The 23,310-nt window shown below is 35.9% G+C and overlaps 1 protein-coding gene across 1 annotated transcript in view; it reads left to right on the top strand.

Moving 5' to 3' along the window:
- The window catches only part of LOC148947293 (von Willebrand factor A domain-containing protein 5A-like), a 96,108-nt gene that overhangs the window by 42,593 nt on the left and 30,205 nt on the right, over positions 1-23,310 (top strand). The window contains exons 8-10 of the mRNA XM_089096558.1: positions 10,728-10,840; positions 17,667-17,880; positions 19,743-19,822. Of these exons, the coding sequence (XP_088952684.1) occupies positions 10,728-10,840; positions 17,667-17,880; positions 19,743-19,822 (407 nt within the window). The remainder of the gene's footprint in view (positions 1-10,727; positions 10,841-17,666; positions 17,881-19,742; positions 19,823-23,310) is intronic.

Consider the following 23,310-nt stretch of genomic DNA (forward strand, 5'->3'; position numbering starts at 1 on the left):
AATTGCAATATTTTGGTGGGTCATGGGTAGGATGTGCACCCTTCAGTTGACTATACTTAGAGCCCTAATTTAAAAAAAAAACGTGTGATTGATGTCACATTCTATGATGTCATAATACATTCTATGTATTACTATGATGTCATATTTTATATGAGAGGTGTAATATTTTTCATTATCATAAAATATGCATAGCGGACGGCATGTAAAAAAAAATATCAAGTTAATGGCCTTTTAAGCATCCTTCAGATGAATGCGTGTAACATTTTGAATAACCAAATTTAAATACCACTAGGGGGGATGGTCGTCCCCACTTGGATGACCATCCAAGGACCCCCTTGAAAGTTTTTTTTGTAAAAACACTTGAAAGTAGGGAAAGGATATTTGAACCTAAAATAATTTTTCAAGCATCAGACCTTTTTTCAAAGTATCGAGAACCTGCAGCCAAATATATGAATCAGTAGGAAGTATGCAGTTATACGCAATTAACGTTAAATAAACTAAAAATTGGCCGTGACTATTAACAAAAAACCTAAAAATACAACTAAAATAAAACACAACTAAAAACAAAAACTAAAAAGCACTGGTACTAATGCACAGCATAGGCTACCGATTGAAATTGGTCAAATCTATAATTCGTTACTTTTCAAAGTTGAATCTAACATATTTATGTTTACATGAACATAAAGGGTGAAAAATCCGAACTTGTTTTTCTAATAATTTTTACTGATTGACAAAATGAAGTTCGTTGAGCTCAGACCTGTGGAGGATTGCATCAGAATTTTGAATTGCAAGTAATCTGTTAACGCCTCTTCTGTCTACAAGACAATGGGGTTATACATAAAGAAGGGAGGGATGTTCTCTTTTAGAAGAAGAAGAAGAGGGTTCTACTTTGCCATAGAAGAAGGAGTCGGAGGCTTTCTGTGATTAAATAACACATGAAAAAAGATGATCAATTTCGGAATGTGCTATCTGCGGACAAGCAACCTTTAAAGGGTCGTCTAAAAGAGGCTGTAGGCTCCTCTTAGAAGCCTTCAGAAGCTAACTGCCAAGAGTTGCATTTTTTGTATGGCTTTATCGCTCCGCGTTATTGCTCGGCTCTTCAGAATAAGGTGGGCTATTTCAACTATTAAAAGGTCGAGTCAAAATGTCAAGCTGTTTTTTTCAGGACTTTGAAGTTTGTAAGTATCATTACTAACAACTCATTTAGTTTGGAAAGTGATTCGGCTCAGTTTTTCGATATATCCTGTCAGAATAGTCTGCGTTGGTTAAGTTCGGAAAATTTCCATACTCAGGTGCTTTCTTAGCAGTTGTAATCGAACTCAAAATGAACTTATACTTCTTGCCAACAAACGCATTTTCTTATTGGAATGCAGGCTTAGTTTGGTCAGACTACCCATAAGGTAAACGGTTAATGCAAAAATGAGGGGGAAAATGTAATTGTCTTTAACCATTTCACAGAATCAGAAGAAATGTGTCTCGTGTCTAAAACAGCAGAAAATTTTCTTTGAGGTTTTGCTTTTGTTTTGGGGCTTTTTCTGGACTTACCAGAGAACTTTTCTGTAATGGAGCAAGTTGTTTCAAATAGCATCAGATACATTCTTTAGATACATTCTAAAGGAATATGACTTTATTCCTTTGCGTGATTCGCACCATGAATTTCATGTGATATTTTCTTGAAGTGTAACTGGCCATAGCTTGACCACTTATGGTCTGAAGGAATACCCATGGGTCTGAGAATGTTTTGTAACTTTTTTTTTTTACTCGGGCAATTTAAATTTTCTTACTAAGAATTAAAATGTATCACTGGGTGTCTAATTGTCATATATCTTATTTTACACTGTGTATGTCACAGAAAATACACTAACAGAAAGGTAGATACTTTATTTATTTTTTGATACTTTATTTATACTTTATTTCATTTTACTGAATTGTACTGTATATTTTATACACTTTATTCATTTACATATTTCAATTTATTTTGTTTTACACTTAATTAGAAACTTTTTTTTATATTTGAACAATTTTACGTGGTTAAACCCTTATAAGGTAATGGAGGACATCATTACACATATCTTGGATTTTCGGCTAGTTTTAAAATTCACCATTTTAAGTGTATTTTTCAGTAAATTTCAATTGATTAATCAATCAGTAATTTTAATAATGCTACAGAGAAATCTACTTTTACAAGCATGAAACGGTTATGCGACCCGTCAAGCTGGGCTTGTTATGGGCTTGTTATAAAATATTATGAATGTTGGGAACTTTATTCTCGAATTTTCAGATAAAATTCGTGTTTTTATTATTGCCTCCCCCCCCCCAAAAAAAAAACATCATGCGTACATGCTTGCCTACACGACTTACTTTGAAGGAAAGTTTCTGTTGTGATAACAACATGAACAAATACCAAAGTTTAATTTGAAATTTATGTTTGTTTCAGACTGTCAAAAACTGAATCAGTCAATATGTCAATAATCAATATGTCAATACAATAATAAAGCACCATAAGTACGTTAAAAATACATTAAATCTCACAATACCCAAAAAACTAAATTTATGCTAGAACGCATTAAACAGCACACACAGAAAAAAAATGGAAATCCATTGTGGTGCAAATTTGTATGTGATTACAGGTTACTGGTAGCCGGAGTGTAATAAAATATTGGTATTTTACCTTCCGAACCAAAAAAATCTTGTTGAAACATATTGCAACACAGAGTTCAAAAGGCCATAGTTCCAAAATGGGATATAAAAGAAGTAGTAACTGTTCATGATAAAAATTGTCTTATTCTATCAGAAATCCGCCCCATATATTTACACTGGAAAGATTACAATTGTTTACCACTCTGATTTCCTCATATGCATAAAGTAAAATTTTTCAACAAGCAAAAAAGAAATTATGTCAAAAATCGCGAAGTTTCCCCGAATTAGGTATGTGATAGTTTTATTGGAGATTAATCAAAGCTAGTATAATCTATGTTGATAATACATTACACATTTTGAATAAGGAAAGTTTGAGGAATTTTTGCACTATTTTCTTTTCTTAGACTTTAAGTTTTCAATTTTGTGTGCTTTAGAAAAAAATAGCCCTGGTTAGCGCTGTGACATCTGCCAAGCTACTGACTCTTTGAAGACATAAATTTTAAATTTATAAGATAAATTACGTTTGTATTTGGGAAGAGTTTCATAATAAAAATGTTCATATGCTATTCCGTAACCATGGTCTTTTTAAATCGCAGCAAAAACGAATTTTGCAGGATGCAAAATAGTAACATTTACCTAACAGGGAGTAACATAGATAATCTCTTCAACAACATTGGCCTGACATAACATAAAGAAAGAAAAGCGAGCAAAAATGGGATTTTTAAAGACCCAATGAAAATACTGAAAAAACACAACAAAGCGAATATTTCGAGAGGACAAACGCCTCTCTTCTTCAGCGCGAAACGAAATAATGTATTCAAGGAAAGTGCCGAAGAAAAAAAAACAACAAAAAACAAGCGCGGAAATTCAATGTGAAAAGAACCAAAAAAAACGCAGAAAAAAAACAAAAACTTAAAAGATGAATAAAATTCAATAAAAGCCAAAAAATATAAGAATTAAAACCAAATACCTAACAACCATAAAAGCGAATTATTCGCCAATATCCGTGATTTGCACAAAATCCAAAAAATTATAAACTGCAATCGATGGATACTAGCAAACAACTCCGCGCTTGTTTTTTGTTGTTTTTTTTTCTTGGACACTTTCCTTGGATACAGTATTTCGTTTCGTCCTGAAGAAGAGAGGCGTTTGTCCTTTCAAAATATTTACGTTGTTTAGTGTTTTAAATTATTCTCATTTGGCCTTTAAAAAACCCATTTTTGCTCGCTTTTTTTCTTTAGGGAGTAACATTTTCTTCTGAAGACCTACTCGTGTGATATATTCACAAAAAAATGCAGTCAGACCTCTCAGTCAACTAGTTCGTGACAAACTGTAAAGAGCTACTCTGCTCAATAGTAACCGAAACTCTAAGAAATGGAATTTTTATATCAATACACACGTCAAAGAATTGACTTTTTATGCTTATTCCAAATATATGAGATTCATTAAGTTTAGTGTTACCCATCAAAAGCTACGAACATTAGAAATTCTGCATGATCGTTGAAAAAGGGGAAAAATACCCTCAAAAAGTCAATTCGTCTTAATGAAAATCGTGTCATTAAATTCAACGTATCATAGAACCCTACTATCAATGTTTCAAGCTCCTATCTGCAAAAATTTGAAATTTGTATTTTTTGCCAGAAGAAAGGTCACGGATGTGTGTCTATTTTTTTTCCAGGGGTGATTGTATCTAACCAGTGGTCCTAAAATATCGGGAGATAGCTCATTCGAACGGAAATTAATAGCTCTAGTGCTTTTTCTTAAGTGCCCAAAAAATCGGAGAGGAAGTACCCCCTTCTCCAAAGTCATCCGATCAAAGTTTTGAAATAGCCGTTTTGTTCAGTATAGCTGAAAGGTCCAGTAACTATGTCTTTTGGGATAACATGATTCCCCCCCAGCCCTTTAGGAAAGGGCTGTAAACTGGGAAATGTGCCAATTATTTAGGCCTAAGTATAGTATTTGGTATTGGAAAGTACAAAGACATTTTGCGAGGGGAGGGGGGTGACTTTTCAGCTGGGGGATTTTCCATGGGGAAGAAAGTCTCCAGGGAAAATTTTACACTAAGAGTTTACCAGAATGCATACACAAAATTCTTTTTATTTGTCTTACTTTGTCTTTGCCGAGGCAATTTTACATGTGGAGATGTTCCGGGGAAATTGTCCGGGCGAAATTTTCACCGTGGTTAGAATTGTCAGGAAGATTTTTTCATGGGGAGAGATTTTCCACTGGAGAAATTCTCCATGGAGGAATCTTCTGCGGGAGTAACATTCCACTTAAGGGGGGGGGGGTCAGGAAAAATTTCCACTAAGTGGGAATTTCCTGCATGATTTGAAAAACGATCAGAAATGAAAATATTTTTCAAGTGAAAGTATGCTGAGGAGCGTTTTCAAGCGGAACCTTCCGCGAGAGGTTTTCTGGGTAGAGTTTTCAGGGGGGATTGAATTATCAGGAACTTTTATAACTTTAATTAATCAATTAATATAAACATTTTGATTGCTAAATATCAGTATATGTATATTAAACTGACAATGCACATTTAGTTATATTTTTTTAGTAAAGTGCAAATTTCGTTCTGGCCTTGGGAAGGCATAGGGGTTTTGCGCCCAACTTATGTTAATTTCTGCTCGTTTTGAGTTTGACTCGGTTAATTATTGTAATTTCTTTTCGTTTTGGCTTTCATTTCTTTTTCGATGCTGATTTGTTGTGGTTTCCCACTTGGTAGTTTTTTTTATTTTATTTTTAATCATTTTTGTTTATTAGAGTTCTTTAATTTTCTTTTAAAAACTTATTTTGTGGAAAAAGTTTTTTAAGTTGATTTCTGTTCGTTTTGTATTGACGTAGTCTTTTCAGGGAAAAAGAAAATAATACTTTAAATCTTTTCGTTTTTTAAGACTTTATAGTTTGGCCTGCAAAATTTTTATTGGATGTGTTTTGAAAAATGAATGTCGTGAGAGGGGCGTTAGTCGCTATCCAATCACTTTCAACTATTAAAAAAGACACTAGCCCTTTCAATTTCCAATTGAATGGGCCCTTTTGAAGTTTCTACTACAACGCTTTCAATAAAAATTTTATATGACCCAGGGCATAAGTTGCAACCCGTGCCCTGAGGGCTGTGGGGGGAGGGATTGTCATCCTTAAACACAAGATCTCTAAAACTTTCAACTTCGTCGAGTACACTAGCTATCTAAAAACTTGGATTGGATGGATTCGGGGACAAGGCGTGCGTGAAAGGGGGGTTAGCTATTCTTCAATCCCTTTCTAATCTCAAAAAGAGTAATATCCCTTTGAACTTCAAATCGAATGAGTTTTATTTCAAGTTTCTACGACAAAGACTCCAATAAAACCTTATATACCTCCAAGGCATAACTTATAACCCTTGCCCTGAGGGTTGTGGGGGAGTTTCTTCTTCAAAAACATATTTCCCATCTGGAAATCAACTCCGCTGAACAAATTGGCTACCTCCAAATTTTGCTTGGATGTGTGGGGCGAAACGATGGGCGTGGGGGGGGGGCTAGGTGCCCTCCAATCGCTTTTGACTATTAAAAAGGGCACTAGACCTTTGAATTGCCAATCGAATGAGCTTTTTTAGAAGTTTCTACAACAGTGACTTATCTAAAAACCTCATATGCCCACAGGGCATAACTTGAAATCCTTTGCCCGTGGGTTGTGGGGGAGTGTCCTCCTCAAAAACATATTTTATTCCTGGAAACCCAAACACATCCAATCAAAATTTTGAGATAACCATTTTGTTCAGCGTAGCTGAACAACAATTAAACTAACAATGCACATTTAGTTGTATTTTTTTTTAGTAAAGTGCAAATTTCGTTCTGGCCTTGGGAAGGCATAGGGGTTTTGCGCCCAACTTATGTTAATTTCTGCTCGTTTTGAGTTTGACTCGGTTAATTATTGTAATTTCTGTTCGTTTTGGGTTTCATTTATTTATCGATGCTGATTTGTGGTAGTTTCACGCTTGGTAGATTATTTTATTTTATTTTTGCTCATTTTTGTTAAATGGAGTTCTTTACTCTTCTTTGAAAAACTTATTTTGTGGAAAAAGTTTTTTAAATTAATTTCTGTTCGTTTTATATTGACGTAGTCTTTTCAGGGAAAAATAAAATAATTCTTTAAATCTTTTTGTTTTTTAAGACTTTATACTTTGGCCTGCAAAATTTGTATTGGTTGTGTTTTGGAAAATGGTGGGCGTCAGAGGGGCGTTATTCGCTTTCCAATCACTTTCAACTATTATAAAAGACACTAGCCCTTTCAATTTCCAATTGAATGAGCCCTTTTGAAGTTTCTACGACAACGCTTTCAAAAAAAACTTTATATGGCCCAGGGCATAAGTTGCAACCCTTGCCCTGAGGGCTGTGGGGAGAGGGGTTGTCATGCTTAAAGACCTAAGCTCCAAAACTTTCAACTACGTTGAGTAAAATGGCTATCTAAAAATTTGGATTGGATGTGTTTGGGGAAAAGGTGGGCGTGAGAGGGGGGCTAGTTGCCCTCAAATCACTTTTTACTATTAAAAAGAGTACTATCCCTTTGAATTTCAAATCGAATGAGCCCTTTTTCAAGTTTTTACGACAAAGACTTCAATAAAAACCTTATATCCCCCCGGGGCATAACCTCTAATTCTTGCATCGAGGGTTGTGTCGAAAGTACTTCACCAAGGGTGCAATTTCGATCTGGAATCCATCTACATCCCACGAAAGAGTAATCTAAAAATTTCTGTTTGATGAGTTGTGAAGACTGGTAGATGGGGAGGAGGGGGGGGGGCTAGGAGAACTCCCATAACTTGCGCCTATGAAAATGGATCCTAGGCCTCTGAAATTCCAATTGAATTAGCTTTTTTAGAAGTTTATACGACAACGCATTCTCTAAAAACCATATATACCCCCAGGCCATAACTTAAAACCCTTGCCCTGAGGGTTTTGGGATAGTGTCCTCCTCAAAAACATATTTTTATCTGGAAATCATCTACGCTGAACAAAATGGCTATCTCAAAATTTTGATAGGATGCGTTTGGAGGATTGAAGGGCGTGGGGGGGGGCTTGGTGTCAACTAATACGTTTTGACTATTATAAAGTGCACTAGAGCCCTCAATTTCCAATCAAATGTATCTCTATTTAAGTTTCTACGACTACCCCTTCCATATGAAGTGCCCTGCTCTAAAGGAAAAAAAATAATACATAGTAGACTGTGCCAACATCGTTCTTATATGCCCTCGGGGCATAACTTAAAACCCTTGCCTGGAGGGTAGTGGGGGAGTGTCATCCTCAAAAAAATATTTTCTATCGGGAAATCAACTACGTTGTACAAAAGTGCTATCTCAAAATTTTGATTGGATGTGTTTAGGGGAATGATGGGTGTGGGGGGGGCTAGTTGCCTTCGAATCACTTTCGAATATTAAAAAGGGAACTAACCCCTTGAATTTCCAATCGAATGACCCTGCTTTGAAGTTTATACGACAACGCCTTCAGTAACAACTATACACGCCCCAAGTGCATAACTTAAAACCCTTGCCCTGAGGGTTTTGGGGGAATTGTCCTCAAAAACAAATTTTTTATGTGGAAATCAACTGCGCTGAACAAAATGGCTATCTCAAAATTTTGATTGGATGTGTTTGAGGGAATGATGGGCGGGGGGGGGGGCGGGTTGCCCTCCAATCACTTTCGACTAATAAAAACGGTACTAGCCTTTCAAATTTCCAATTGAATGAGCCTGTTTTTAAGTTTCTACCACAACGCTTTCTATAAAAACCTTATATGCCCCCAGGGCATAACTTAAAACCCTTGTCCTGAGGGTTGTGAGGGAGTGTTCTCCTCAAAAAGATATTTTATGTCTGAAAATCAACTACGCTGAACAAAATGACCGTCTAGAAATTCTGATTGTAGTTTTTTAGGGGAATGATGGGCGTGGGGGGGGGCTTGCCAACTTTCAGTCACTTTAAACTATTAAAAAGGGCACTAGAAGTCTCAATTTCCAATTAACTGAGCCCCTGTTGAAGTTTTTACGACGACCCCTTCCTTATGAAGTACCTGGCTCTAAAGGAAAAAAAAATAATACATAATACATCGCCCGGATAACAGTTTTGTATGCACACAAGTCATAATTAAAAACCTATAACTAGAGAATTGTTGGAAGTTTTCTTACTCAAAAACACATTATCTCTCTGCGGATTAACAATGCTGCACAGAAAAACTATCTCAAAATTTTGATTTGATGGGTTTGGGAGAATGATGGGCGTGGGGGGGGGTCTAGTTGCCCTCCAATCACTTTCGACTATTAAAAAGGGTACTAGCCCTTGGAATTGCCAATCGAATGAGCCTGTTTTGAAGTTTCTACGACAACGCTTTCAATAAAAACCATACATGCCCCCAGGGCATAACTTAAAACCCTTGCCCTGAGGGTTTTGGGGGAATTGTCCTCAAAAACAAATTTTTTATGTGGAAATCAACTGCGCTGAACAAAATGGCTATCTCAAAATTTTGATTGGATGTGCTTGGGGGAATGATGGGTGTGAGGGGGGGGGGGGCTAGTTGCCCTCCAATCACTTTTGACTATTAAAAAGGGTACTCGTCATTTGATTTTCCAGTCGAATGAGCCTGTTTTGAAGTTTCTACGACAACGCCTTCTATAAAAACCTTATATGCCCCCAGGGCATAACTTAAAACCCTTGCCCTGAGGGTTGTGTGGGAGTGTCCTCCTCAAAAACACATTTTCTGTCGGGAAATCAACGACGCTGAACAAAATGGCTATCTCGAAATTTTGATTGGATGTGTTAGGGGGAATGATGGGCGTGGGGGGAGCCTGTTGCCCTCCAATCACTTTCGACTATTAAAAAGGACCCTAGAACGCTCGATTTCCAATCGAATGAGCCCCTTTTGAAGTCTCTACGACGACCCCTTCCATATGAAGTGCCCTGCTCTAAAGGAAAAAAATAATAAAGGGTACATTGTGCCAACATTTTTCTTATAGTGCCCCTCAGAGGCAGTAACTGTACTAAACGCTCTTTTGAAGAGACAGTGCCCTCCTTTTGACAAAAGGGCACTAGCCACTCCAATTTTCAATTGAATGAGCCCTTTTCGAAGTTTCTACGACCAATCCTTCGATACGAAGTGCCCGGGTATGGAAAAAAACAAAAAAAAAAACACATTGTGCCCACATCGTTCTTTACTTAGGCAGCGCTAGCGCGCTGCCTATGACAAGAAGCTTTGTTAAGAGTACTTACAAACTTTAGAGTGAATAGCGAGAGATTGAGGAGGGGGCAACCTCCCTCATATACGGAATAATTAATTTTCGTTTTAAGTTTTAATGTTGCTCTTTACTTTCAGCTGAAAAAACTTGTTTTTTTTTTTATTTGATTTTATCAAGAGCCAAATATGTGAAACCAATTAAAGTTTGCAAGATTATAGGGGTTCGTATTGAGATCCCCTATCATTCTGCTACAGATTATCCCTGTTGTATAGGACTTGTCTATGAATCAATATCCTTTTTCTTTGCCTCTCTTTTATCTCATATTGTTGTTTCTGAAACCAGCGTGATCAGAAAAATTTACCGCGTAGCTGAATAATTTTGTTTCGTTTTTCTGTGATGTTCCTAGGTAAAAAGCTATTCTAGTATCTCTAAGGGCATAGCTCATTTTCCGTTGGAATAAAGTTGGGTTGTTCCTTCGATTATGGGCATAATAATATCCAATCTGGCTCTATTCACATTTTCGTTATTTTTTTTTCTTTTTTTGAAGCTGTCTAGAGTTTGTGTAAAATTTAGTTTTGTTTCAGCCGTTTTTTCAAACTTTTATATGAAAATAATAGGAAACCCTTCTTCTTTTGGTTTTTTTTTAAAGAAGTTGATTTAACATTAGTAAATTATGTTGTTTTGTAGAATTTCTGGTGTGGTAAACTCAAATGTGTCTTTAGTTTTGTCCTAGCACGCCCTCTTTTATTTCCCTCTAAGCTTTTTTCTGGGAAAACTCAAATAAAGTTTGATTTGCTTGGGTTTGTGAGTAAAAATATTGTATGCACGCGCATAAAACGTTTTTGTAGATCTATTTCAACTTAATGCTCCAACTTATATTCTTTCTTTTTAAGGTCTGGGTGCCAATTTAGGTGGAACTGAAATATATGCTCCACTTGATTTTGTGTTTAAGCAGCCAACTGTTGAAGGTTATTTACGACAGATTTTCGTCGTCACGGATGGAGAGGTGAGTAATTGGCTGTTTATTTTACGGCTATAGCCCAGTGAATATTGGTGCTTAAGCACAGTCTTCGCATAAAAATAACTGACTGAGTTGACAAATCCGATCAATGTTGGGTTCTTTTTTTCCAAAGAGCCATATATAGAAATCTGATTTGTCAACTTTTTGATATTTAATATTAATAGCTATGAATTAATCTTGAAAAAAAAATCAGAGAAAAGGAACAGAAAAGATGTAATGCGGGAAGTTTTTTAGCCCAGAGTCTTTATATTTAGTAAGCTCTCCGTAGATTTTATCGTGGAACTAGTCAAATTGGGTTCTAAGAAACTTATTTGGTGATACAAAAACTTTCGGACATAGAATTGATCTCGTTCTTGTGTAAGTTATAAATCTAAAGAATACAATGAATTAAAAGCAGAGACTAAAAGATAAAAGAAATCTTATTTTTACAAAATAAAAAGTAATTGGCTTTTAAGTGGCTAATGTATCTAATGACCATAACTAAAGGGCATATCTGGCGACTATTCTATACAGAATTATAAAGAAAAAACACTTCTGTTTATCTCTATCTACTGGTTTCATCTATTTTACTGTTTTATGCGGACTCACAAAGTCGAAGCTTAAGCCACAAAAAAAGGAAAAAAATATAGTATCTTTTGCCGCTGGGCTATTGTTGCCCTCTTGGGCCCAGTATTTTGAAATAGGGTCTGTCTATCTCATTCGCCGGCGGGGGTTCCACTAGCTTGGTAAGTGATACTTGTCCCTCAAAAGAGAGAAGACAGTTACGCACCACTCGCCAGCCATTAGCTGCAATCGGTTCTACATGCTGAGAACCGGTTCTAGCAAGTGGACTTCCTTCTCTCACCTTGGACTGTTCCTCAGGGATATTTTCTTGCGTCACGGTTGGTACTTAATATGCACAGGAGGATTGACCTCGCCCATGAATGGTTTTGGTAGCCATTGATGGCTTCATTCCATACAGTTTCGGCAGCCTACTCCACAAAATACCCAGCCTCATGGTCGAGCATTGCACTGGACGACCAGTGGTTGGACATGGATTGAAATTAACAGTAGCAGGCTCCTATTTGTGCCTACTTCTCTCAGGGGAACCACAAATAAGATTGTTACTACTACCCCTACTGGTTGTCTTTGGAGAGGTGCTAATACCTCGTAGGAGGTAAGATAAGATAAGATTTATTGCTGAAAGACGGCTATCACAAGCACGAAAAGGCTGATTTCGCACTTTAGCGTCAAGTAAAGAGAACAGAGAACGACAAAAACAAACCATAAAAGAAAACAGTAACTTATAAAAGGTTCAGTGTCAAATGCGTAAAAATGTTAAAAACAAAAACAAAAAAAACTCTTAAAATTACAAGGCCAATGTCAAGTCAGCAAAAATGCCAAAAAAAAACTAAAGCTCGTAAAATTTACAAGAGGATAAAGTAAAATTAAAACGTAAAATTAAGTTAGTTGGTGACTAACAAACATAAATATAAAACCTCCAAATTTGCAAAATGGGCATTAAAATTAATAACTATGGTAAAGAGTGAGTGAGGGGGGGGAGGCAGCGGAGATTCACTGGTTGAAAATGTCAACTATGTAAGGGATAAAAGTTCTCCTATATATTTAAGTGCAAACTCTGACGGGGGCAAGAGGGGAGATTTTTGTCTACAAAGGACGTTGTCGGCAAGTTCAAAGGAATGAATATTGACCAAAAAAAAGGGGAGTTGCTCGAGAGCGAGGAAGGGCATTGTTGGGCCTATGGAGGGTAATATTTGCTCTCCTTTCTTTAGAGTTGACAAGATTAGCTCTCTTAAAAAGAGACATATAAGACTTTTCACCCTTCTTAAAAATAATTCTTAGGCACCTTTGTTGGCCAGTCTTAATTTCGTCTGATGATTCAGTGAAAACACCAGCATACAAGACATGATAGGCGTGCTTGAGTGCCAGGTCTACAAATTACAGGAATATCTTCAAAAAACGCAATTTACGGCATTTAAATTTTTTAAAGTGTTTAAGAGGGATATTGCAGCATTTGCAAGTTTTAAGATTTCATTAATATGACAATCCCATTTAAATCGCTTGAGATGGTAACGCCCAGTAATTTCATAGGGGTAACAAACATTTCAGGGGGGATTAGACAGGATGAAGCAGGAGAAGTCACAAAAAAATTAAAAATAAGAACAGTGGACTTTAAAGGGTTGACTTTCATGTTATCAGCAAGAGCTTCGGCTGATATTGAATCCAAGATGCCCATTATGCTGTTTGTGGAATTTCCGGAACATATCTGAGAGATAGTTAGATCATCAATGAATTTCCATCTATCCGAGAACTAAACGCAAAGGTTTTTAATCATAGTAAGAAATAAAATTGGACCTAAGAGGGTTCCTTGGGGCACACCATTATAAACTGGGAGGGGATCAGAATATACATTCAGGTATTTCACGACTTGCGTTCTGTTAAAGAGGAATGACTCAATTATTCTAATTAAATAAGGGTCAACTTGAAAGTCATTAGATAGCTTTTCTAATAGTGTATTGTGGTTGATTAAATCAGAAGCTTTTTGCAAGTCAACAGCGATAACATTGAGCCAGGTATTGGGTTTTACGAGTGTGTTATATATTGTGACCATAAGGTGAACAAGATAGTGGGTAGTAGATGTAGAGCGTAGGTTTCCGAATTGTCTTTGGTCAACATTTGGGATTATCTTTACTTTCAACCATTCAGCTAAAAAGTTTTCATATAGCTTGGAAAAAACTGGAGAAAGAGTAATGGACCGGGCCACATTGAAATGTTGCTTGTTACCTTTCTTTTTTAGAGGAGCATTAAGATGCAATGTCCAATAATTTGGAAATTTAACACTAGAGGTCATTTTATTGAAAATTAAGGAGAATGATTCTGAAAAATAGTCAACAAATGCTTTTATTGGTACAATCGGGATGCCTAGTGGACATGTACTACACTTTCTAATGTTCTTAATTTTTGCCTTCACATCCGAGGGCGAAATAACGGAAAAATTCAGAGAGCACAAATCGTAAGGAGTGTCAAAAGAAAGGGGAGGGAGGTTCTGAACTATGGAAGAAAGAAACCTGTTCAGATCATTGGCTGTAACTGAAGGGTCTTCTTGGAAATGGAAATCTATATTACTATGTGTTTTCCCACAAATTTTCTTTATTCTATCATACCATTGTTTTGGCTTTGTAGAAAATAAATCCTGGACTTTGCGTTTGTAATATGAAGAAGCATATTTACGTATTTCTTTTTTTATATGTTTACGCAGCGAGTTTGCTTCGGATGTTTCACCACTCTTTAGTAGATTCAATTTAATTCTAATGAGTTTTTTCAATTTGGTAGTAATGTATGGTTTGTCATTAGAATAGTTTTAACTTTGTTCATAAGAGAAGATTTTTCGTATTTTGTTTGGATCTGATTATAGAATTCAGAGACTTAAAAACTAATGTTATTTTTTCCTTTGAGATACAGTCAGTCTTAGTTTGTAATCAAATAATCAAGTGTGTTAAAGTAATCATTGAAAATTGGGTGATAAGAAAACTCAGTAACAGAAAAAGAATGATTAAAGCTGTTGAGAGGCTTCATTAATAAACAAAATTGCTAACTTCCTCCTAATAGGGTCCAGTGAAAAGTAGGGACATAGAAAATCTGTTTATTGTTGTAGATGATCTGAAGAGCAGAATTTCCGTTGGCTCCTTGTATTTTTATAACTTGTTGTATGTTTAGGGAATCGCAAAAGGACTTTAACTTTAGATCATTAGCCTCAGTGCCTACTAAGAAAATACCGGCGTTCGGGAATTTGCATAGGATAGAGTTGATACTGCTTTTCAGGTATCGGTAGAATTGCTGTCTCTGTGTAGAATTTTGGTTAGTGGTATAATATAAGCAGCAAGACACAAACAGATTGAGAGGGTGTGGTAAAACTTATGGTCTTACACTTACACAAATTATATCTCGTAACCTGAAAGGCTGGGAAAATGAATTAATTTAGGAAAGAGATAATTATTTACAAATAATAGTATTCCACCTCCCTTTTTATCTAGGGGTTGATCATGAAGACGAAGTTTTATGAATTGGGAGTAGTTATTAATTTTCAATAAATCAGGGCTCTGTGCTTGGACCTCAGTTACGGCAATTACATCAATTTTGTGTACTTCAAAGAGGGCTTCTAAATCAATCAATTTGTCGAAATTTAGGCTTTCGGCGTTTGTAACAAGCAACTTTGGGGAAGTAAAACGGTTACTAAACAGGGCAATTTTTTGTTTGTTAATTGTGGGAGACAGAGGGGGGTGGGAGGAACGTGGACCTGGGAGAGGAGAGGCATCTTTTTCGGGATGAAGGCTGGGATTCATTTGAGAAGCAGGATTAAACTTCTGGTTGGGTTGAGCAAGGAGGGTTTGAGAGAAAGGGGTCACATCTTTTAAACCTGGTTCACTCTTGTCTGATAATATTTGGGAGGGAAATAAGACGGTGGTATTTTCAGGGGGTTCAACTTTGGAGGGGTTAACTGGAGTGTTAAGAGTGAAGGGATTTTGCTGGGGATATGGAGTTTTTTTCTGTGTGGTAAAGGTGGAAGTTTTTTGAGTGAGCAGGGTGGATTTCGGATAAAAAGGAAGAGTATGCACTGATGAGCAAATTTTACTAATTGAATGAAGGGGGCTCCGCTTGTGGGTTGATTGGGAACTTGTGACTATTTTCATATTAAAAGTTCTACTCCACCTGGCTATAGCACAATAATCCCTTTTTTAAATGTAATAACATGCACTTAGTTTCATAACATTGGGCACTTTGAAATTTATGGCAGGGTTTGGAATGGGAAAGGGAGCAATAATTGTCGTTACAGTGACCAGTAGATAAAAAAGACATACAAGGGTGAACAAAGGTACAATCACTCTTTTTTATACACTTGTTGGCCAATTGAAATCGGCGGGCAATAGAATTCTTCCCTGATTTGGCTTCAGGAACCGATTTACTAATAATACTCAAGTTGTCACTGACCTCTGGATCTGGAATATTGGCTGAGTTCACACTTAAATCGTCACTGACCTCTGGAACTAGGTCATCGATTAAATTCATTTTTGAGTTGACACTTGCTTCATTAATATTCATGTGTTGGAAGTTGTTGCTTCTGGATTGAATTGCAGGTGGTTTCAAATTAGCGATTTGTTGATTTGTATTCACAGACTGAAGTGTGTTCTTAATTATATTCCCCCTAAAATCAATGAAAGGAGAAATTTCGTTGGTAATGAACTCGAGTTTTTTTTCGGCACTAAGAGGGAGGGAAGGGTCACAAAGGGGGCTGGAATCACAATTGCCACAAGGAAAATTTTCAGTCTGGCAGGAGGCATCATTAGAAGGCTCACAATTAAATTCAAAATCCGTCTGGGTACTGGCATCTTTAGTTTCTAGCAGAAAATCAGTTTGGCAACTGGCAACACTGGTTAAAACTGGTAGGGGAGTAGTCTGACACTCGCTTTGGTCTTCAATGAAAGCTTGACCATCCCTTTGGCAAGGGGGGACGACCTGATATCATCTAAAATGTCTTTGAAGGAACAATTTATTTCTGACAATCGGTGTCGTGGGGTATCACTAGCTTTTGAAGAATTTATTCCTGACAATCGGCGTCGTGGGGTATCATTAGCTTTCGAAGAATTAGGGGTGGTATGTTCTTGATTTTTAGTGTTGTTTTGTTTCGAAGGACAATCTAAACAGAACCAATTCTTATTCCACTGGGAACGTTCTATCCCCGCACATTGCTCATGAATGGAAGAGTTGCAAGCAATACATACCAGGCAGTTAATTGTTGCCCTTAATCTACACTCAGGACACAATCTCTTAAAGTCCTTTGGTTGTCCTTTAGTCATTTGGTTGATTAATATAAAGGGTTAAAAAGTTCAATTCACCTGATGCTGGTTGGTGACAAAATCCGGAAGTTAAGTCACAGTTAATCAACTTTGTCACTGAATTGGTTGTCCTTTAGTCATTTGGTTGTTTAATACAAAGGGTTAAAAAGTTCAATTCAGGTTATTGGATAGCACTTTTTTTCATTTTTTTTTTTTTACATCACACGCTTTGCTGGAAAAAATTGCTCTTTTTACACCATAGGTTTTGTGTCGCATTGTGATATTTAAAACCTTGTACTTAGAAAGTACGAACAATTTAGTGCTTAGAATTTATTGCACAAACTCATTTGTTGAGAGATCGGGCTTTAAGACCTTAACCAAATTAAAAATTTAATCAAATATACTTGAAGAACGCCAAAACAGGTACTTCCGACATACACGTTTGAAGTGAGCTGTCTGAAAAAGACTCGCGAGCTTCAATCAAAAAGTGCTTGTTTTCAGTCCAATGATCAATAATACGCAAATTAAATTATTTATTTTTTAAAATGAATCAACCAAGAGATTTCTCTTTTCATCTAGTGCCAAAACCAAGTTCTATTTAAGCAAGCTAGACATTGGCGCCCATAAGCTGAATTTTAGGGGGGGGGCTTAGCTGGTCTAATCGGTACTTTCAATTCTGTGTAATAGAATTCTCAAAACAAAATATAAAATATAAGACACCGTCATTCAACAAGGTGATGGGGGGGGGCTAGAGCCCTCCTCTGCCCCCCCCCCCCATATGGGCACCCATGAAGCTAGATAATGATGATTTTTTTCACAACAATGCTCCTTAGATGAGTATTTCAGTTAATCAAAACGGAATTTGTTGGTTAAAGAAACAAAAATTGACCAATGTCAAGGATAACGACAATTGCCAAGCACAGAAGCAAGAAAAGGGCAAGTATAAATATCTATATTTATACACTTATTTATTCTAGGTATCAAATACAGAACGGGTGCTTTCTCTCGTTCGGTCTTTCTCAATTAAGAATCGGGTTTTTGCTCTTGGCTTAGGGCGGAGCGCCTCACACCATCTCGTTGGTGGTATGGCACGTCTTGGTGGTGGCACAGCAGCTTTTGCAACTGTATCAGAAGAGCTCCGAAAGAAGGTCATGAATCAACTAAAAAATGCTCTTCAACCATCTTTTACTGGTATTTATTTTCTTATTTCAAATCGTGAATCGATCTCGTTTCGTAGCGTGTATCCAATCACTTCTGACCATGAATCAGTGAAACAGTATTTATATCTAACAAGCCCCTCACTTGCCCAAGCCAAGCGAAGTCCATTAAAAAACGTGCAAAGTACGCCTTTTATTAGACAAAAGAGTCCACAAAGCTGACTATTTATTTACGTATAAATGCAAGCCAACGAGACTTGTATACGTGAAGAACATTCACCTGCTCTTGCCTGGGCTTCCTTCCAGCTACTCAGGCCTTCAGCCCTCATAGACATGCCTTCGTTCACCCTAGTTTCACTATCGTATTCCCTTATAAATAACGTAAATACATGAAAATGTTTATTCAATCCCATTTATGCAAATAATACTGACCTGCCGTTTTTTTCCTACGTAAACTCTTACCTTTTCCAAGAGTGATTGGATTTACAACGTAAATTAGGACCCAGCTCAAATTATGACTTGGGAAGTGTTTTAAAGTTCTTATCTTCTCTCACTTTCTTAGGGCTTCAAATATTTTATGAAAATGTCATAATTATAAGAAAAAATAAGAATTAGTTTTGCCCTAAAATCCAGATCAGATCTTGATAAGTGCCTTGTTAAACAAGGCATCATTTCTCTTAATTTTTTTAAATAAAAAATCTGGCCCTCATACCTATCTAGGACAGCCTCAAGCTAGGACAGGCATAGGATCGTTTTCACCGAATATTTCACTATCTAGCATATTCATAAAATTTTTCAATACAATTTTTAAGCTTTACGATAACAATTTTGAAGTGAATGCATTTACTAGAAAACACCTGCCATTGCTCTAGTTTGGACTAGTTTCTATTTTTCTAGTTTCTAGTTTCTATCCCTGAAAGTATCGTTCACATAGCATGAAAGCATTCTGAGTTGTAAAAAAAAGCATCCTTCTCCACTTTCACCCTTATGGTTTGAGCTGATGGACTTTGTTATACTGCTGGTCATTCTATATCAATTGGTGAATTTTTGAAAGCCCCAGATGTATACTTTTTTATTTGTACTGTAATAATTTGGAAATCAATGCATCGTTGACGGGCGTTGGTCCTATGGTCATCGGGTGGAATAGGGGGTTCCACAAAGTAGTATCTTATGAATTATATTACATACCGTGATCAATTTTTATCACAGTTCTTCGTGTATGCAGTATTTAAACCTAGAAGTGTTTTCTTTCAGCACAGTTTTAAGTTTGTGGTTAAACCAGTGCAACAAAAGCTATAGAACTTCAACTTTTTCTCTCTCAAAAGTCTCACGGAAATTGCAATTGCCTGAAAACACTGTGAACCCATGGAATGTGATTGGGTTAAAGAGTCTATGTCAACTTGTTCGGAAAAACAAAATAAGAAAGCCATGGGGGAAAGCTTTTTACATAAAACAAATAGGGCGTTTTAAGACTTCCTCGTGAAAAAGTGTTCCTACTTCTTTTTTTGTCTGCTGTCATGCTTAAATATTTTATTCCAAATAGCCTTTCGGCTTATTTAACCTCTTTGGCCACGGCTATAACAGGATTGTTCTTGAAACAGTCTCGACATTGAAAAACTAGTTTCAATGATACATATCCTAAAGGCCGGTGTTGTTGTCGTTCATCATATAAATTTCAAACAACTAATGTTTGATATTCTTTTAAAATCAATTTTAACTAAATGAGTTTCATGATAACTATGGATTGACGAACAGTCTATCAAGGGATATCGCTTTTTAATTGCTTTGCCAAAATCTTGTTATGCAAGCCAATCTATTGACGCAAGAAAATGTTTGTATTCAATTAAAAATTTATGCCATCTAAAAAAGATATTCTAACTAATTTGTGTTTCATAGATGTCTCTATCACTCTGCAATCTGATGGAACAGAGCTAAACACTAATGCCAACCAGAAAATTCGCCAGTGCCCTTCAAAGGTAATTATTTTTCTTAGAGTATTGAACACTTTGCTCTTCAAGTCATTTTCTTTTACTTTTCGATCTATTTTTTTCCTGACTGGTGATACACCGATATAAATTTACACAAATTACCAGATATTAATCAAACGAATACTACAAAACAAAAGCTTGATGATTGAACTCAAACTAGAATGATGTTTCAGACCTCCATTGAATAGGATGATATAGCATTTGTATGCATAAATAACAATTTTTATTCTATTAGTATATTCACGGGAATATTGTTTTCAGATAAAGAATCTAAATGAATCTAAGTTTTTTTGAGTAAGAAAATGTAATTACATTGTAAAGCAAATATTCAAACAAAATGAGCGCAAATCTATAATAGTAAAAATTCTAGCTCTGTGATGTTATTACTATAATGCTTAATTTGGGCTTTAGAAAAGTGCAAGAAAGTTAGCGAAGAAATGGAAGTATTGTGTTTAGGGACTCTACTCCTATCTGAACCAGTAACTGAAGAGTGATTTCTCTTGAAATACTTACCACAATCTTATTTTCTATTCTTTTTCTATCTGTGAGCTGTTAAAAATATCATCAAAGTTAAATACTCACTATATACTCAACTCATTATGAACTCATTATAGTTATCATTAAAAACTCAGTATAGTTAAAAACTCACTATCGACGAGTTGATTAGTTAGGCCTCTTATAGACGAGTCGTGTAATCAGCTTTAATATTTTGAAGAAACTGTATTGGTCTTTGTGCATATTTCAGCAATGCTTAAGCTTGATACATTAAAAGCAAGGAAACAAAGATAGAATTGACTCGTCTGCACGTTTCCAAAAACTGTGTCGACAGACATGTGGTTGAATCAAGATTTGAACGAATGAGCGTTTCTGTTCGGGTAAACTTCCGCTTATCATTCTCTAATGATTCATCACCTGGAACGTAGTTCCGGAAACGGAAGGGTATGTCTGAAATTATTTCCAAAATCTAGTTATTGCAGTTCTAAGAATCTTCTTGTTAGTTTTTTATCCAGTCGGCCTATTCATTTTTAGGAGCAGATGTATTTAATAAATTTGGACAGTAATAACTGAGATATATAATATTTCGGCGCCACTACGTGAAAAGATTTCAAACTAAATTTTAGGGAAGAAAAAAAATTGAAACTTCACAATATTTAATGTTCTTTAGACGGAGTTAAGGAACAGTTTTCAGATTAAAACTGCTTGTTGTTGGTGTGAGGAGAGTCTTTTAAAGCACTCCCCAAAAATATCTTCTATTTCAGCAAACGTGGGCTTTTCAGTTGAGACTATCTAGACCTTTTCCTTTTGACTCACTCTGTGAGTTGAAATGAGCTACTCCAACGGTTGCTCCTTATTTATTTTGAGTCTGCTTAGATATACTGCAGTAAATCTTTTGATTCTAGGAGTTTAAATATCAGAGGATATACATTGAGTTCCGTGCTCTGTGTGCAGGTATACTCTGCTAGACTCTTTGCTGATAGTGAGATTGTGTGGTGTTTGAAGCACTTTAACAGTTACAAAAAATCTGCAAGAACTATCATATATTTATTTTTGTTCTTCTTTAAAATTAGAAAATTTTTAACTCTGCCCTTCGGTTTTGAGCACAACAAAATTAGATGTTTTTTGTTGCACCTTTTTCTTTTACAAGAACAAAAATATCTGATTCTAGAAGTATTTTTCATGCAGAATTCAAATATTACTTTAGTTTTTTCCCATCAGGCAGGATTTTTGTGTGGCAGTCATTTGGACTTTTTTTTTTAATACGTATAAGAATTTGTAACTATCAACTTAAAATGATATAGCCTACTACTCATTTTGAAATAATTAGAAATTATTGAAATAATTATTAATTATTGAAATAATTATCAAAATAATTTGAAATAATTAGGTATATTGTGGTTTTCGGGGATGTTGTGCATCCGGAACATCCTTGTATCCCATAGCTTTATAAGAACGCAGAAGATCAGTCACTATGTCATGATAGTTTTCTGTTGTATGGTTTCCAAGGAAATTGCAACACACATTTTTAAAGACTGCTAGACAAGTACTTAAAAATATTTATCAGTCATCAATAACCGTATTTTTGGTCCATCCCTTCTTTGAGTTTAGCATAATTCATGTTGGGTAGCTTTTATTTCAAGTACAAGAACCAATCAGAAAGTTTATCAATAGCCTTGACGAAATTTTCATACCTCCTAATTTAATAAGCAACGGAGGTAAATTAAAATTAAAGGAACATGTGTCACATTCCTACGGCCAGGTGTAAGGGATTTGCGTTTAGGCCATGACTTTCTAACATATTGAGACTTTCTACCGCTGCTTTCCCATTCGCACAAAGCACAGCAAAATTTGGTGCGCCCAAATAACCCAATGAAACAATCCGGGTTGCAGCGGTAGCTAGCAACCTAGTAAGAGACGATTACGCCCCATAGTAAAAAATGTTACCTCTAAGGTTTATGTTCTCTGTGCTATCTTTAGTCTGTTATTTTTCTGCTTTCCTATTGTTTTAATATATCAACAAAATATAATATTTTTTATATCGTTCTATAGCTGAGATTTAGCCCTATTTATCAGCCGTATTACATTTATGAAATTTGGTGAACATGGTTTTTATGATTGAAAATATTTTGAAAATTGATTGAAAATAGTTGAAAAAAGGACAATTTTAGATTTTTCAGGCAAGTTTAGATCCTTCCTCAAGAAAAAGTGTAAGTATTATCATAATTCTGGCTCTATGAATGGATAGATTTGAGAACAATAAATCCAATGATATAATTATCTTCTCCTTTTGGTGCAAGTTGGGGCTGCGGGCTTGTCGCAAATTTTGTGTTTTAGAGGGTACATTTACCGTCGCCACAGATATACCGTTTATATTTTTTACATTGGATTTTCTCTAAAACCAGTTTTGTATTTTCTTATGTATTTTTCATTTCAGCGGCATTCATTGCAGGTGTTGATAGAAGTACTTTGCGAATAAGTAGCAGGACAGCCTTCAAACTAACTCTAGATGAGTTAATAAACAATAGCCATTCATACTATATCGAAACAACAGCCATCTAGAGTTTCCATGGCGGAATAAATATCATTGCAAAACACAGTGCCATTTTCTTCAGAGCAGTAGATTTCGAAAACACTATGGCGGTTACGACAACTGCATATTCTTACATATTTTTGGGGTAGATTATAATCTTGATCTGGAAACTAAAACTTGAGCTTTCTGTATAGATATGTTTATTTTCTGAATCAGGCCATTGAGGTCTTCTTGATTTGGAAAGTATGGTTCTGATCTGATGAATATTTACTGGCGTCATATGTAGGGTCATTTTTATTATAAATTAAACATTTTCAGATTGAGTAAGGTCGGAATCAATGCTACAGAGCCCTCTTTATTGTTTAAGATAGGTATCGTTGCAGATGATAAGCTTCAGCACGATATTTAATTTAATTTCCTTAAATACAGCTTGAATAGAGTCGCTACA

Source organism: Artemia sp. Qi Xiang Cuo, chromosome 11 (genome assembly GCF_049724085.1).
Source record: "Artemia sp. Qi Xiang Cuo chromosome 11, ASM4972408v1, whole genome shotgun sequence".
NCBI classification, from domain to species: Eukaryota; Metazoa; Arthropoda; class Branchiopoda; order Anostraca; family Artemiidae; genus Artemia; species Artemia sp. Qi Xiang Cuo.